At 42.6% G+C, this 16,973-nt stretch overlaps 1 protein-coding gene across 4 annotated transcripts in view; it reads left to right on the forward strand.

The window, feature by feature from the left end:
* The window catches only part of HUS1 (HUS1 checkpoint clamp component), a 29,991-nt gene extending 13,722 nt beyond the window's left edge, over positions 1-16,269 (forward strand). For 2 of the 4 annotated variants that reach the window (XM_060157530.1, XM_060157531.1), the window contains exons 6-8: positions 1,621-1,720; positions 14,589-14,708; positions 15,879-16,269. In XM_060157530.1, coding sequence (XP_060013513.1) covers positions 1,621-1,720; positions 14,589-14,708; positions 15,879-15,961 — 303 coding nt within the window. In that variant the 3' untranslated portion in view covers positions 15,962-16,269. Of the gene's footprint in view, positions 1-1,620; positions 1,721-10,075; positions 10,220-14,588; positions 14,709-15,878 lie in introns of those variants that run through there. The other 2 variants (XR_009542113.1, XM_060157532.1) reach the window with 2 other exon arrangements.
* Positions 16,270-16,973: the final 704 nt, after the last annotated feature.

Consider the following 16,973-nt stretch of genomic DNA (forward strand, 5'->3'; position numbering starts at 1 on the left):
TACTCAAAGCAGACGGGCCTGTGTTAGCTTTAGGTAAGCACAAGGATTGTTTTACATATTTCAGTCAAGTATTGTGTCCAGATACGAGAGCGGGCTTAGAAACATCACCGTGTGTTTCTGCGTAGTGAAAGAATAATGAATTCTTCTCATTCAGAGGTACGTTTACTAGATGATGCAGCAAGGAAATGTAGAGGCTGTTTTCTGTGTAATGTCAAAGCCTTAGAAATGAGAGCTCACTCAAGTTACAAACATTTTTTGATTTTGTTACTAGGATGGAAACTATTCAGAGTTCACTAATTTTAAGGAACAAGAATAAGGTCTACTAGGTGACACTCCGAAGTAAATCTGAGATTTAGCTGCAGCTGAGCCCTGCGGAGCAGGCCGTGCTCCGCTCACCCATGGCCTCTGCCCCTCTTGCTGCGCCTCTGGAATGGCTCCTCGGCCAGACGACCACCATCACCTGCGGCGGCTCGGTGGCCTCTTGCATTGTTGGTTGAGCAAAATGCTGGCTTGCATGCTGCTGCACGGGCTTTCCGAAGACCTGCCAGGCTTTAGAGATGGCCAGATACCGACGGTAAAAGGCGAAGTGCAGCGTGCCCTGGGCAGATTGCCCAAATCTTGGTACCTGTATCATGTCGTGGTACCTGTATCTTTCTGTGAACTTCATTTCTAGATTCTGTCCCGTTTAGAGACCCTGTTGGTTGGTGGAGGGCAGAGCTTGAAAGGAAAGGGCCCCTCTGATCTTGGGAGAAGTTCCAGGCACTGTTGGGGCGGGGAGAGGTGTGGCCAGTAGGGGCCACGGCAGTTGGTCACCAAGCCCAGCTGTCCTCTGAGTACGGAAAGCCCAGCGGCCACGGGGCCCCGCAGCTTGTTGGAGTCCTGGATGCCTGACGGCATCTTCGGGCCTTTCTGAATTTGGAAATCTCACTTCCCAATGTCTGAGTTTATTTTTCAGGTAGATGGTTATGTTCTCCTGATATTCTGAAGGCTTTCTGATTATGTGGAATTGGCAGTTGTAATAGATGGTTTGGTCCATTTATTAAAGATAAGGCAGGTGGGGCTTCCCTGGTGGCGCAGTGGTTGAGAGTCCGCCTGCCGACGCAGGGGATGCGGGTTCGTGCCCCGGTCCGGGAAGATCCCACATGCCACGGAGCGGCTGGGCCCATGAGCCATGGCCGCTGAGCCTGCGTGTCTGGAGCCTGTGCCCCGCAACGGGAGAGGCCACAACAGTGAGAGGCCCACGTACCGCAAAAAAAATAAATAAATAAAATAAGGCAGGTGGTGAGCTTCTAACTTCACGTTCTCTTCCGGTTCTCCTCCCTCCGTTTTGCAGGAGTCACACAGTGTCTGTGTTGTCAGAGCTGCTAGCAGGGACCCCCAGCCTCACCTGTTCGCAGGTTTTCCCACGGCGCTCTGCACGCGGAGGGGCTGCTCTCCGGGGATTTCTGAGTCCCTGGCTCTCAGACCTTGTCTTCTTGCTGATGCCATGTGGGGCTTGGTGCTGTCAGGAGTGCCCTGGGTCTGGGGGGGCTACCTTGTCACCTGGTTTGTTGGAAGCTGATGTTCACTTTTTTTTTTCCTTTTTCCTTTTCTTAACACTGTAAAATACTCAATTTGCAGATTATTGAAGCAAACCTAAATGGAGAATTGAACTTGAAAATAGAAACTGAACTAGTATGTGTTACAACTCATTTTAAAGATCTTGGAAATCCTCCATTAGGTAAGTTTCCTGCTGGGTTATGTTTTGCTTTTGATAAATTGTTTCAGATGACATACCATACCGAGGTCTGTAGATGGAAAATGGTTGAACTTTGGGTGCCTGTGTTTCATGCTTGGGAAGGGAACAAATAATGGGGCTGGATCACTTGTTACTGCACTGTGGTGGGCAGGTGAGCCTCCTGGGCATGATGAGCTGTGCCTCCACCAGTGGCTGAAGGGTGAGCCCTGGGGCTCCCTTGTTCCTCATCCATAAAACCTGGGCTTGGGCTCAGTCTCCAAGAGCCCTTCCAGCTCTTCACATCCTGTGCCTTCTCCCAAAGATTGTAGTTTCTCACGTGGGGTGGAGCTAGACATGTAGATGACACTCATTTTCTCCTACTTGTGTGTATTAAAAACTAAGAAGTTTTTCTTTCTTTCATTTTTTTTTTTACATCTTTATTGGAATATAATTGCTTTACAATGGTGTGTTAGTTTCTGCTTTATAACAAAATGAATCAGTTATACATATACATATGTTCCCATATCTCTTCCCTCTTGAGTCTCCCTCCCACCCACCGTCCCTATCCCACCCCTCTAGGTGGTCACAAAGCACCGAGCTGATCTCCCTGTGCTATGCGGCTGCTTCCCACTAGCTATCCATTTTACATTTGGTAGTGTATATATGTCAATGCCACTCTCTCACTTTGTCACATCTTACCCTTCCCCCTCCCCATATCCTCAAGTCCATTCTCTAGTAGGTCTGTGTCTTTATTCCTGTCTTACCCCTAGGTTCTTCATGACCTTTTTTTTTTCTTAGATTCCATATATATGTGTTAGCATACAGTATTTCTTTTTCTCTTTCTGACTTATTACTTCACTCTGTATGACAGACTCTACGTCCACCCACCTCACTACAAATAACTCAGTCTCATTTCTTTTTATGGCTGAGTAATATTCCATTGTGTATATGTGCCACATCTTCTTTTATTCATCCGATGATGGACACTTAGGTTGTTTCCATCTCCTGGCTATTGTAAATAGAGCTGCAATGAACATTTTGGTACATGACACTTTTTGAATTATGGTTTTCTGAGGGTATATGCTCAGTAGTGGGATTGCTGGGTCATATGATAGTTCTATTTGTAGTTTTTTAAGGAACTTCCATACTGTTCTCCATAGTGGCTGTACCAATTCACATTCCCACCAGCAGTGCAAGAGTGTTCCCTTTTCTTCACACACTCTCCAGCATTTATTTTTTCCATATTTTTTGATGATGGCTTTTCTGACCGGTGTGAGATGATATCTCATTGTAGTTTTGATTTACATTTCTCTAATGATTAATGATGTTGACCATTCTTTCATGTGTTTGTTGGCAATCTGAATATCTTCTTTGGAGAAATGTCTATTTAGGTCTTCTGCCCATTTTTGGATTGGGTTGTTTGCTTTTTTGTTATTGAGCTGCATGAGCTGCTTGTAAATTTTGGAGATTACTCCTTTGTCTGTTGCTTTATTTGCAAATATTTTCTCCCATTCTGAGGGTCGTCGTTTGGTCTTGTTTATGGTTTCCTTTGCTGCACAAAAGCTTTTAAGTTTCATTAGGTCCCATGTTTTTATTTTTGTTTTACTTCCATTTCTCTAGGAGGTGGGTCAAAAAGGATCTTGCTGTGATTTATGTCATAGACTGTTCTGCCTATGTTTTCCTCTAAGAGTTTGATAGTTTCTGGCCTTAAATTTAGGTCTTTAATCCATTTTGAGTTTACTTTTGTGTATGGTGTTAGGGAGTGTTCTAATCTCATACTTTTACATGTACCTGTCCAGTTTTCCCAGCACCACTTATTGAAGAGGCTGTCCTTTCTCCACTGTACATTTCTGCCTCCTTTATCAAAGATAAGGTGACAATATGTGCGTGGGTTTATCTCTGGGCTTTCTATCCTGTTCCATTGATCAATATTTCTGTTTTTGTGCCAGTACCATACTGTCTTGATTACTGTAGCTTTGTAGTATAGTCTGAAGTCAGGGACCCTGATTCCTCCAGCTCCATTTTTCATTCTCAAGATTGCTTTGGCTATATGGGTTTTGTTGTGTTTCCATACAAATTGTGAAATTTTTTGTTCTAGTTTTGTGAAAAATGCCAGTGGTAGTTTGATAGGGATTGCATTGAATCTGTACATTGTTTTGGGTAGTAGAGTCACTTTCACAATGTTCATTCTTCTAATCCAAGAACATGGTATATCTCTCCATCTATTTGTATCATCTTGAATTTCTTTCATTAATGTCTTATAATTTTCTGCATACAGGTCTTTTGTCTCCTTAGGTAGGTTTATTCCTAGATATTTTATTGTTTTTGTTGCAGTGGTAAATGGGAGTGTTTTCTTGATTTCACTTTCAGATTTTTCATCATTAGTGTATAGGAATGCCAGAGATTTCTGTGCATTAATTTTGTATCCTGCTACTTTACCAAATTCAATGATTAGCTGTAGTAGTTTTCTGGTAGCATCTTTAGGATTCTCTGTGTATAGTATCATGTCATCTGCAAACAGTGACAGCTTTACTTCTTCTTTTCTGATTTGGATTCCTTTTAATTCCTTTTATTCTCTGATTGCTGTGGCTATAACTTCCAACACTATGTTGAATAAGAGTGGTGAGAGTGGGCAACCTTGTCTTGTTCCTGATCTTAGTGGAAATGCTTTCAGTTTTTCACCATTGAGGACGATGTTGGCTGTGGGTTTGTCATGTATGGCCTTTATTATGTTGAGCAAAGTTCCCTTTATGCCTACTTTCTGGAGGGTTTTTATCATAAACGGGTGTTGAATTTTGTCGAAAGCTTTCTCTGCATCTATTGGGATGACCATATGGTTTTTCTCCTTCAATTTGTTAATATGGTGTATAACATTGATTGATTTGCGTATATTGAAAAATCCTTGCATTCCTGGAGTAAACCCCACTTGATCATGGTGTATGATCCTCTTAATGTGCTATTGGATTCTGTTTGCTAGTATTTTGTTGAGGATTTTTGCATCTATGTTCATCAGTGATATTGGCCTGTAATTTTCTTTCTTTGTGACATCCTTGTCTGGTTTTGGTATCAGGGTGATTTTGGCCTGGTAGAATGAGTTTGAGAGTGTTCCTCCCTCTGCTATATTTTGGAAGAGTTTGAGAAGGATAGGTGTTAGCTCTTCTCTAAATGTTTGATAGAATTCGCCTGTGAAGCCATGTGGTCCTGGGCTTTTGTTTGTTGGAAGATTTTTAATCATAGTTGCAATTTCAGTGCTTGTGATTGGTCTGTTCATATTTTCTATTTCTTCCTGATTCAGTCTTGGCAGCGTTGTGCATTTCTAAGAATTTGTCCATTTCTTCCAGGTTGTCCATTTTATTGGCATAGAGTTGCTTGTAGTAATCTCTCACGATCCTTTGTATTTCTGCAGTGTCAGTTGTTACTTCTCCTTTTTCATTTCTAATTCTATTGATTTGAGTCTTCTCCCTTTTTTTCTTGATGAGTCTGGCTAATGTTTTATCAATTTTGTTTATCTTCTCAAGGAACCAGCTTTTAGTTTTATTGATCTTTGCTCTTGTTTCCTTCATTTCTTTTTCATTTATTTCTGATCTGATCTTTATGATTTCTTTCTTTCTGCTAACTTTGGGGGGTGTTTTTTGTTCTTCTTTCTCTAATTGCTTTAGTTGCAAGGTTAGGTTCTTTATTCGAGATGTTTCCTGTTTCTTAATGTAGGATTGTATTGCTATACACTTCCCTCTTAGAATTGCTTTTGCTGCATCCCATAGGTTTTGGGTCATCCTGTCTCCATTGTCGTTTGTTTCTAGGTATTTTTTGATTTCTTCAGTGATCACTTCGTTATTAAGTAGTGTATTGTTTAGCCTCCATGTGTTTGTATTTTTTACAGATCTTTTCTTGTAATTGATATCTATTCTCATAGCGTTGTGGTCAGAAAAGATACTTGATACAATTTCAATTTTCTTAAATTTACAGTGGCTTGATTTGTGACCCAAGATATGATCTATCCTGGAGAATGTTCCATGAGCACTTAAGAAAAATGTGTGTTCTGTTGTTTTTGGATGGAATGTCCTATAAATATCAATTAAGTCCATCTTGTTTAATGTATCATTTAAAGCTTGTGTTTTCCTTATTTATTTTCATTTTGGATGATCTGTCCATTGGTGAAAGTGGGGTGTTAAAATCCCCTACTATGATTGTGTTACTGTCGATTTCCCCTTTTATGGCTGTTAGTATTTTTCTTATGTATTGAGGTGCTCCTATGTTGAGTGCATAAATATTTACAATTGTTATATCTTCTTCTTGGATCGATCCCTTGATCATTATGTAGTGTCCTTCTGTGTCTCTTCTAATAGTCTTTATTTTAAAGTCTATTTTGTCTGATATGAGAATTGCTACTCCAGCTTTCTTTTTGTTTCCATTTGCATGGAATATCATTTTCCATCCCCTCACTTTCGGTCTGTAGGTGTCTCTAGGTCTGTCGTGGGTCTCTTGTATACAGCATATATATGGGTCTTGTTTTTGTATACATTCAGCCAGTCTGTGTCTTTTGGTGGGAGCATTTAATCCATTTACATGTAAGGTAATTATCGATATGTACGTTCCTATTCCCATTTTCTTAATTATTTTGGGTTTGTTATTGTAGGTCTTTTTCCTTCTCTTGTGTTTCTTGCCTAGAGAAGATCCTTTAGCATTTGTTGTAAATCTGGTTTGGTGGTGCTGAACTCTCAGCTTTTGCTTGTCTGTAAAGATTTTAATTTCTCTATCAAATCTGAATGAGATCCTTGCTGGGTAGAGTAGTCTTGGTTGTAGGTTTTTCTCCTTCATCACTTTAAATATGTCCTGCCAGTCCCTTCTGGCTTGCAGAGTTTCTGCTGAAAGATCAGCTGTTAACCTTATTGGTATTCCCTTGTGTGTTATTTGTTTTTCCCTTGCTGCTTTTAATATGTTTTCTTTGTATTTACTTTTTGACAGTTTGATTAATATGTGTCTTGGTGTGTTTCTTTTTAGATTTATCCTGTATGGGACTCTCTATACTTCCTAGACTTGATTAACTATTTCCTTTCCCATATTAGGGAAGTTTTCAACTAAAATCTCTTCAAATATTTTCTCAGTCCCTTTCTTTTTCTCTTCTTCTTCTGGAACCCCTATAATTCAAATGTTGGTACATTTAATGTTGTCCCAGAGGTCTCTGAGACTGTCCTCAGTTCTTTTAATTCTTTTTTCTTTATTCTGCTCTGCAGTAGTTATTTCCACTATTTTATCTTCCAGATCACTTATCTGTTCTTCTGCCTCAGTTATTCTGCTATTGATCCCTTCCAGAGTATTTTTTATTTCTTTTATTGTCTTGTTCATTGTTGCTTGTTTCATCTTTAGTTCTTATAGGTCCTTGTTAAATGTTTCTTGCATTTTCTCCATTCTATTTCCAATATTTTGGATCATCTTTACTATCATTCTGAATTCTTTTTCAGGTAGATTGCCTATTTCCTCTTCATTTGTTAGGTCTGGTGGGTTTTTATCTTGCTCCTTCATCTGCTGTGTGTTTTTCTGTCCCTCATTTTGCTTATCTTACTGTGTTTGGGGTCTCCTTTTTGCAGGCTGCAGGGTCGTAGTTTCCGTTGTTTTTGGTGTCTGTCCCCAGTGGCTAAAGTTGGTTCAGTGGGTTGTGTAGGCTTCCTGGTGGAGTGGACTAGTGCCTGTGTTCTGTTGGATGAGGCTGGATCTTGTCTTTCTGGTGGGCAGGTCCACGTCTGGTGGTGTGTTTTGGGCTGTCTGTGGACTTATTATGATTTTAGGCAGCCTCTCTGCTAATGGGTAGGGTTGTGTTCCTGTCTTGCTAGTTGTTTGGCATAGGGTGTCCAGCGCTGTAGCTTGCTGGTCGTTGAGTGAAGCTGGGTGTTGTTGTTAAGATGGAGATCTCTGGGAGATTTTCGCCATTTGATATTACATGGAGCTGGGAGGTCTCTTGTGGACCAGTGTCCTGAAGTTGGCCCTCCCACCTCAGAGGAACAGCACTGACTCCTGGCTGCAGCACCAAGAGCCTTTCATCCACATGGGTCAGAATAAAAGGTAGAAAAAGTAGAAAGAAAGAAGGAAAGAAGGAAGGAAGGAAGGAAGGGGAAAATAAAATAAAGTAGGATAAAATAAAATAAAGTTATTAAAATAAAAAATAATTATTAAGAAAAAATTTTTTTTAAAAAGTAAATAAAACAAAACAAAGCAAAAAAACCCCCGACGGATAGAACCCTAAGACAAATGGTGAAAGCAAAGGTATACAGAGAAAATCTCACACAGAAGCATACACATACACACTCACAAAAAGAGGAAAAGGGGAAAAAATCATAAATCTTGCTCTCAAAGTCCACCTCCTCAATTTGGGATGGTTTGTTGTCTATTCAGGTATTCCACAGATGCAGGTACATCAAGTTGATTGTGGAGATTTAATCAGCTGCTCCTGAGGCTGCTGGGAGAGATTTCCCTTCCTCTTCTTTGTTTGCACAGCTCCCGGGGCTCAGCTTTGTATTTGGCCCCGCCTCTGCGTGTAGGTTGCCAGAGGGCGTCTGTTCTTTGCTCAGACAGGACGGGGTTAAAGGATTCGCTGATTCAGGGTCTGTGGCTCACTGAGTCCGGGGAATGGGAGGGACACGATGTGCGGCGAGCCTGTGGCAGCAGAGGCCGGCTTGATGTTGCACCAGCCTTAGGCGCACCATGCGTTATCCCCGGGAAGTTGTCCCTGGGTCCCGGGACCCTGGCAGTGGCGGGGTGCACAGGCTACCCGGAAGGGAGGTGTGGATAGTGACCTGTGCTCGCACACAGGCTTCTTGGTGGCGGCAGCAGCAGCCTTAGCGTCTCATGCCCGTCTCGGGAGTCCGCGCTGTTAGCTGCAGTTCGCTCCCCTCTCTGGAGCTCCTTTAAGCAGCGCTCTTAATCCGCTCTCCTCACACACCAGGAAACAAAGAGGGAAGCAAAAGTGTCTTGTCTCTTTGGCAGATCCAGACTTTTCCCCAGACTCCCTCCGGGCTAGCCGTGGTGCACTAACCCTGTGCAGGCTGTGTTCACGCTGCCAACCCCAGTCCTCTCCCTGTTACATTATTTATAATAGCAAATCACCTGCTAATGTTGGAGGGTCTCCTGCAGAGGCAGGGGGTGGCTGTGGCTCACCATGGGGACAAGGACATTGAGAGAAGTTCTGGGAAGTACTCCTTGACGTGAGCCCTCTCATTTTTTTTTTTAATTGTTGGAATATAGTTGCCTTACAATGTTGTGTTAGTTTCAGGTGTATGGCAGAGTGATTCAGTTATATATGTGTGTGTGTGTGTGTGTGTGTGTGTGTGTGTGTATACACACACACACACACACACACACACACACACACACACATATTCTTTTTCTGATTCTTTTCCTGTATGGGTTATTACAGAGTACTGAGTGTAGTTTCCTTGCTATACAGTAGGTCCTTGTCATTTATTTTATATATACTGGTTTATATACATTAATCCCAAACTCCTGGTTTATCCATCCCCTTCACCTATTCACTCCTGTTTTAGGGAGTGTCCTAATTTCATTCTTTTACACGTGGTTGTCCAGTTTTCCCAGCAGCACTTATCGAAGAGACTGTCTTTTCTCCATTGTATATTTTGGGATTCTTTATAAAAGATTAATTAACCACAGGTATGTGCGTTTATTTCTGGACTTTTCATCCTCTTCCATTGATCTGTATATCTGTTTTTGTGGCAGTACCTTACTGTTTTGATGACTGTAGTTTTGTACTATAGTCTGAAGTCAGAGAGCCTGATTCCTCCAGGTCCATTTTTCTTTCTCAAGATTGCTTTGGCTATTTGGGGTCTTATTTGTTCCCATCCAAATTTTAAAATGTTTTGTTCTCGTTCTGTGAAAAATGTCATTGGTCATTTGATGGGGATTGCATTGAGTCTGTAGATTGCCTTAGGTGGTATAGTCATTTTGATTCTTCCAGTCCAGGAGCATGGCATATTTTTCTGTTTGTGTCATCTCTGATTTCTTTCATCAATGTCTTATAGTTTTTGGAGTGCAGGTCTTTGCCTCCTTAGGTAGGTTTATTCCTAGGTATTTTATTCTTTTTGATGCAATGATAAATAGGATTGTTCCCTTAATTTTTCTTTCTGATCTTTCGTTGTTAATGTGTAGAAATGCAACAGATTTCTGTGTATTAAAAATCTTGTGTCCTGCAACTTTACTGAATTCATTGATGAGCTCTAGTAGTTTTCTGGTAGCATCTTTAGGATTTTCTATGTATAGAATCATGTCATATGCAAACAGTGACAGTTTTACTTTTTTTCCAATTTGGATTCCTTTTATTTCTTTTTCTTCTCTGATTGTTCTGGCTAGGTCTTCCGAAAGTATGTTGAAAAAACGTGGCAGAAGTGGACATCCGTATCTTGTTCCTGATCTTAGAGGAAATGCTGTCAGCTTTTCACCGTTGACTATGATGTTAGCTGTGGGTTTGTCATATATGGCCTTTATTATGTTAAGGTAGGTTTCCTCTGTGCCCACTTTCTGGAGAGTTTTTATCATAAATGGTGTTGAATTTCGTCAAAAGCTTTTTCTGCATCTGTTGATGCATGTTGGGATGATCATATGGTTTCTTTATTTTTTGTTAATGGGGTATATCACACTGATTGTTTTGCGGATATTGAAAATTCTTTGCATCCCTGGGATAAATCCCACTTGGTCATAGTGTATGATCCTTTTAATGTGTTTTTGGATTCTTTTTGCTAGTATTTTGCTGAGGATTTTTGTGTCTATGTTCATCAGTGATATTGGCCTGTAATTTTCCTTTTTTGGTATCTCTGGTTTTGCTATCAGGGTAATGGTGGCCTCATAGAATGAGCTTGGGAGTGTTCCTTCCTTTGCAAATTTTTGGAAGAGTTTCAGAAGAATAGGTGTTAACTCTCCTCCTCTCTGTGTTTGATAGAACACACCTGTGGTCCTGGACTTTTGTTCATTGGAAGATTTTTAGTCACAGTTTCAAATTCAGTACTCCTGATTAGTCTGTTCATATTTTCTGTTTCTTCCTGGTTCAGTCTTGGGAGATGGTACCTTTCTAAGAATTTTTCCATTTCTTCTAGGTGGTCCATTTTATTGGCGTATAGTTGCTTGTAGTAGTCTCTTATGATCCTTTGTATTTCTTTGGTGTCTGTTGTAACTTCTCCTTTTCCATTTCTAATATTATTGATTTGGATCCTCTCCCTTTTTTTCTTGATGAGTTTGGCTAAAGGTTTATCACTTTTGTTTATCTTTTCAAAGAACCAGCTTTTAGTTTCATTGATCTTTTCTACTTCCTTCATCTGTAGTTCATTTATTTGTGCTGTGATCTTCATAATTTCTTTCCTTCTACTAACTTTGGGTTTTGTTTGTTCTTTCTCTATTTGCTTGTTTTCATATCCATTCAGCCAGTCTATGTCTTTTAATTGGAGCATTTAATCCATTTACATTCAAGGTAATTACTGGTATGTATGTTCTTATTGCCATTTTGTTAATTGTTTTGTGTTTGTTTTTGTAGGTTTTTTTTCTTCCCTTCCTCTTTTGTTCTCATGTGATTTGATGACTGCCCTTAGTGTTGTGTTTGGATTCCTTTTTCTTTTTTGTGTGTATATGTATTGTAGATTTTTGGTTTGCAGTTCCCATGGTGTTTTGATATGGCAGGCTACATATATACAAAACTGTACTCTTGTCTTCTCACGATTGCTGGTTTTCATGTCATATTTGTGTGTGGATGATTTCCTACTTTTACTGTATGCTTGCCTTTACCAGCGAGCTTTACCATTCCTCATTTTCTCGTTTCTAGTTGTGACCTTTTCTTTTTCGCCTAGAGAACTTCATTTAGCATTTGTTGCAAAGCTGGTTTGGTGATGCTGAATTCTTTTAGCTTTTGCTTGTCTGTAAAGCTTTTGATTTCTCCACTGAATCTGAACCAGAGCCTTGCTGGGTATTCTTGGTTATAGGTTTTCCTTTTCATCACTTGAAATATATTGTGCCATTCCCTTCTGGGCTGCAGAGCTTCTGGTGAGAAATAAACTGATAACCTTATGGGGATTCCCTTGTATGTTATTTGTTGCTTTTCCCTTATTGCTTTTAATATTTTTTTCTTTGTCTTTTATTTCTGTCAATTTGATTACAGTGTGTCTCAGCAAGTTCCTCCTTGGGTTTGTCGTGTATGGGACTCTGTGCTTCCTGGACTTGGGTGACTGTTTCCTTTCCCAGGTTAGGGAAGTTTTCAGCTATTATCTCTTCAAATACTTTCTCAGACCCTTTCTCTCTCTCTTCTCCTTCTGGGACACTTATAATGGGAATGTTGGTGTTTTTAACGTTGTCCCAGAGGTCTCTTAAATTGTCCTCATTTCTTTTCATTCTTTTTTCTTTATTCTCTTGTGCAGCAGTGATTTCCCACCATTCTGTCTCCCAGTTCACTTATCTGTTCTTCTGCCTCATTTATTCTGCTATTGGTTCCTTCTAGTGTATTTTTCATTTCGGTTATTGAATTGTTCTACTCTGTTGTTTATATTTTTTAGCTGTTTGTTAAACATTTCTTGTCTCTTCTCGGTGTGTGCCGCCATTCTTTTTCAGAGATCTTGAAACATCTTTACTGTCATTACTCTGATTTCTTTTTCAGGTAGATTGTCTATCTCCACTTAACGTAGTAGTTGTTCTGGGGTTTTATCTTGTTCCTTCATCTGGAACATATTCCTCTGCTTGTCCCATTTTGTCTAACTTTTTGTGTTTGCGATCCCACAGGCTGCGGGATTGTAGTTCCTCTTGCTTCTGATTTCTGCCCCCTGGTGGGTGAAGCTGGTCTAGAGGCTTGTGCAGGTTTCCTGGTGGGAGAGATTGGTGCTTGCCCACTATCAGGTGGAGCTGGGTCTTGTCCATCTGGTGCGCAGGGACTTGTGGAGGCGTGTGTTTGGTGGCGGCTGTTGACTTAAGATGACTAGGCAGCCTGTCTGCTGATGGGCGGGGCCATTCCCCCATCCTGTTGCTTGTTTGTGCTGAGGTGTCCCAGCACTGGAGCCTAAGGCTGTTGGGTGGGGCCGGGTCTTGGTGTCAAGAAGGCTGCCTCCAGGAGAGCTCATGCCGATGAGTACTCAGTGTTACCTCTGCCACCAGTGTCCTTTTCTCCACAGAAGTGAGCCACAGCCACCCCCCACTTCCTCGGGAGACCCTCCAAGACCAGCGGGTAGGTCTGGCCCAGGCTGATATGAAGTCACTGCATTTTTCCCTGGGTCCCGGTGTGCATGAGACTATGTGTGCACCCTTCAAGGATGGAGTCTCTGTTTCCCCAGTCCTGTGGAGCTCTTGCACTCAAGCCCCGCTGGCCTTCAAAGCCAGGTGCTCTGGGGGCTCCTCCTCCCGATGCTGGGCCCCCAGGCTGGGGAGCCTGATGTGGGGCTCAGAATTCTCCCTCCTCTGGGAGAACCTCTGCGATAATAGTTATTTTCCAGTTTGTGTGTCACCCACCCAGCTGGTGTAGGATTTGATTGTATTGTGAATGTGCCCCTCCTACCATCTCCTTGCGGCTTTTTCTTTGTCCTTGGATGTAGAATATCATTTTGGTAGGTTCTATTCTTTTTCTGTTGATGGTTTTTCAGCAGTTAGTTGTGATTTTGGTGTTTTCATGAGAGGAGGTAAGGAGGTGAGCTCAAGTCCTACTCCACTATCTTGTCTCCAACCCCACCCACTTTTCCTACTTTACTCTCTTTGGTACTTACAGAACTATATTAGCAAATATTAGCTTTTCGTGCATCATCAACTTTCTTGTCCCATACAAGGTGGTAAGGGACTAGGAATCAGTTCAGCACGCAGTGGATGAGGGGTGGTTGAGCGGATTGGCTCAGGAATCAGAGTCCTGTGCTGTGGAGCTCACGGTGGTGGGCAGGCTGTGGGAGGGAAGCTCCAGCAGGGAGCGAGGCAGAGGCCCTGGGGACGGTGCTTGCTCTGTGAAGGCCGTTTTAGTCACTCGTGTGTTCCAAAGTAGGTCTAGTAAGGCTCCTGCCACTTTTAGAATTAAAATTCGTTACTACAAGTTTGCTTATTAGAGACACGTTGTAGCTTACCATTGCGAGGGAATTTTACTTCATAGTGATGGGCATGCTTCTGGAGCAAAGTGAAATCCATGTGAATAAAGCTTTGACAACAGTTGTATGAAATGACTTATTTTGGTGTTCCTCATTTTGTTTATTTTAGTAAGTAACAAAGAGGGTCTTTGATACTTTCCCAGAGATGAAAGGATGTTTTCTTCCCATTCATTCCACTTTATAATGAGAGGCCTTGCTTTAGGTGTATATGGTCTTTTTTTTGCCGGGGGGGGGGTTATTTGGCCATGCCATGAGATAATCGAGATCTTAGTTCCCCGACCGGGGATTGAACATGGGCCCTCAGCAGTGAAAGTGCAGAGTCCTAACCACTGGACCACCTGGGAAGTCCTGTATATGTTTCTAAGAGAAACTGTTTTCTTTGACCTTAAGAAGGAGATTGGGTCATATTTCAGGTCCCTATAATCGAAGATTCCCTGTACATTAGCGTAGTATTTTTGTGGGGCTGTGACTCTTGTGGGATCTTAGTTCCCTGACCAGGGATTGAACCCTGGCCCTCAGCAGTGAAAGCATGCAGTCCTAACCACTGGACCACCAGGGAATTCCTCTTCCTTAAAAGAGTCAGTACTTAATAAATGTTTGTTTAGTGAGTGATTGCATTTATATCATGCAGTATTTCTCTAGGCTGCTAAAGTGAGTGGTCATGTAAATCATTTATTTAAATGATTTATTGATAAACAGTCATCGTACGATCTCTGGGTTCCCTGTTCCACTTGAAGATAATTGTATCTTAAAATATTCTGTCATTTTAGCTTCTGAAAATGCTTCTCAAGATAGAAACTCAGAGCAAATGGCTGAAGTGCACATAGACATTAGGAAGCTCCTACAATTCCTTGCTGGACAACAAGTAAATCCTACAAAGGCCACATGCAGTAAGTTTGCATTTTGATTCGTTTTTCACACTTCAAGTACTTTAATCAACTGTAGTCTTAAGCGTTGTATGCAGTTTCGTAAATGCAGGGAACAGCTCGGTCACTGGTGGACTCCAGTTTTCTGGGGTAGTCGGGTATTTGGGTTTTCCCGGCCAATGGGTGTGGGCTGCTTTGCCTGGCATCATGTGTGAGTCTGCACCTGGAGAGAAGCTGCATGTGGGCAGGGACGTCCAGCCCAGTCTTGCTGTGTTCCTCTAACCTTACGTATGTGGAGTCTCTGATACCGCTGGGCTTGGATTTAAGTTTCCATCTCAAAGCATTTCTTTCCTTCCTGTGTCTGAGCCTGACTTGTTGCAGTAGTCCAGTGTCTTGCCATCTGTGCTTCCTCTTGACTCCTGACTTTTAACAGTGGTTGGCTCTGCTGCCCGCCTCTGGGGAGCTCTCCCTGCCGCCCTCAGTCTCCACCGCCACCTCTGTGTGTGCAGCATGTCTTCTGAAGTGTCCTTCTGCTGGTCCCCTGTGTCCCTTCCCAACCTCCCATTCTCTTGGGACTGGTCTCTCAGCAGCCTGGCCATGTGCTCTTTGTTTGCCTTTCTCCTGCTGCCTGGCTCGTTCTAGCTTCAGCCAGCTTTCCTCAGGTGTGGCCTTCCCCATGGCTCCCCCTGCAGCTCCTGCCCTCGGTGGTGTGGCCCTGGCAACTGGGCTGCTTTCATGCTGCGGCCACTCCTCTTCCTCTTGTCTGGCTTCTCTTTTTGGTCTTGGGCCCCATGCCTCGGTGCTCACCTTAGGCTGTATGGTGCCTGCCCTTGCAGGCTGCCTTCTGCTCTCTAACAAGGCCCTGCATGCTTGGCTCTTCTCAGCACACTCAGGGCACCTGCTGACGGGAAGCTGCTTTTTTTCCTGGAAGGATGGTGACTTGGGTACATGTGGCTTCTGGGAAGTCTGCCCTGTGGGTTTTTCCTTGGAAACCTTGGCCTGTTCCTCGGCAGCAGGTGAGCCAGCCTGGGCCAGGCCCCTGGTTTGGCATCGGCTGGGCCAGTTGAGACCAGTCACCTTGGGAGGGCCTGGGTGCTCCAGGAGAGGCTCGGGGGAGAAGCCGCTACAGTGTTCAGGGTTGAAAGTGTGTGTGCAGAATGGGTCTCGACGGTAATGGATTTCCTCTCTGCCTAGATATTGTGAAGAACAAGATTGTTCATTTTGACCTGCTCCATGAAGACGTCTCCCTGCAGTATTTCATCCCCGCGTTGTCATAACCCCACCTATGGGATCGGGGAGCTCAGGGACTTTGGTCTGGACCCGAAGAGGCCGTAGGGCGATGTGTTCTAAGTCATTTGTCTCTGTCCCCACAGCAGTGAAATCCTATGTATTTTTACTTTTTTTTCCCTTCTATAATATTTTAACTAGAAATTGAATTAATGGATTAATGAAACACAGTTGGATAAACATTTCTTCATATTATTTCTTTATTTTGTCTGCTTTGTTTTGCCTTTAAGACGTTGAAAACAAAAGTTAAAATTTATTTATTCATACTTTAAAGTTTCTTATTAAAGTTGTAAAAATCCTCCTGTGTTTCAAATTGGTGTAGTAATCAAAACTGGCAAAGACAATGTTTGCTGAGCCTGGGACTTTTCCCCAAGGCACTGTCTCCAGCTCAGCATGTCACTGTGGGAACAGACCTGGGGCACTTAAGTTTCCATGTGCTTGGAGCTCAAGAAGGTGAGGACGGCCCTCCTGCCACCTCTGTCCCACAGAGCGGACCCCGCAGAGCATCTTGGGGTTGGGCTGCACTTGGTGCGGCCTTGTCATGACGCCCATGGAGACTGGAGTTGGCCCCTGTGGTGCCGTGAGGTGGTCCCGCTGCCCCAGCTCCCAGTGTCTCCCTGAGGCCGGTATGGTCTCAGTTGTCATCTCACAGTTCTTTCTTCCACAGTGCATTGAGTCTGCCATTCTGGAAAGGGGAGAAGCAAACGAGACTTCGGTCAGGGTCAGTAGTCAGTGAGGACCCACATTTGTGTTTGGACGTCACAGCTGGTGCAGGTCCTGGCAGGCCTGCATTCTTCTCCCAAAGGCATCCTGCATCATAATTCCTGTCATGATTGAGTTGCACTTGTCCTGTGTGGGTGGACATCATAAACACCATCTCAGCATCACACTGCAGAACTGAGAAATGAGGCAGTTGCTTAGGATAAGAGGAAGAAATGGAACATCAGCAAAATTGAAAAATTATTTTATGTGTTTTTCCTATTGTTTGGTAAAAACCAATGT

This window comes from Lagenorhynchus albirostris, chromosome 8 (genome assembly GCF_949774975.1).
Source record: "Lagenorhynchus albirostris chromosome 8, mLagAlb1.1, whole genome shotgun sequence".
In the NCBI taxonomy this organism is placed as follows: Eukaryota; Metazoa; Chordata; class Mammalia; order Artiodactyla; family Delphinidae; genus Lagenorhynchus; species Lagenorhynchus albirostris.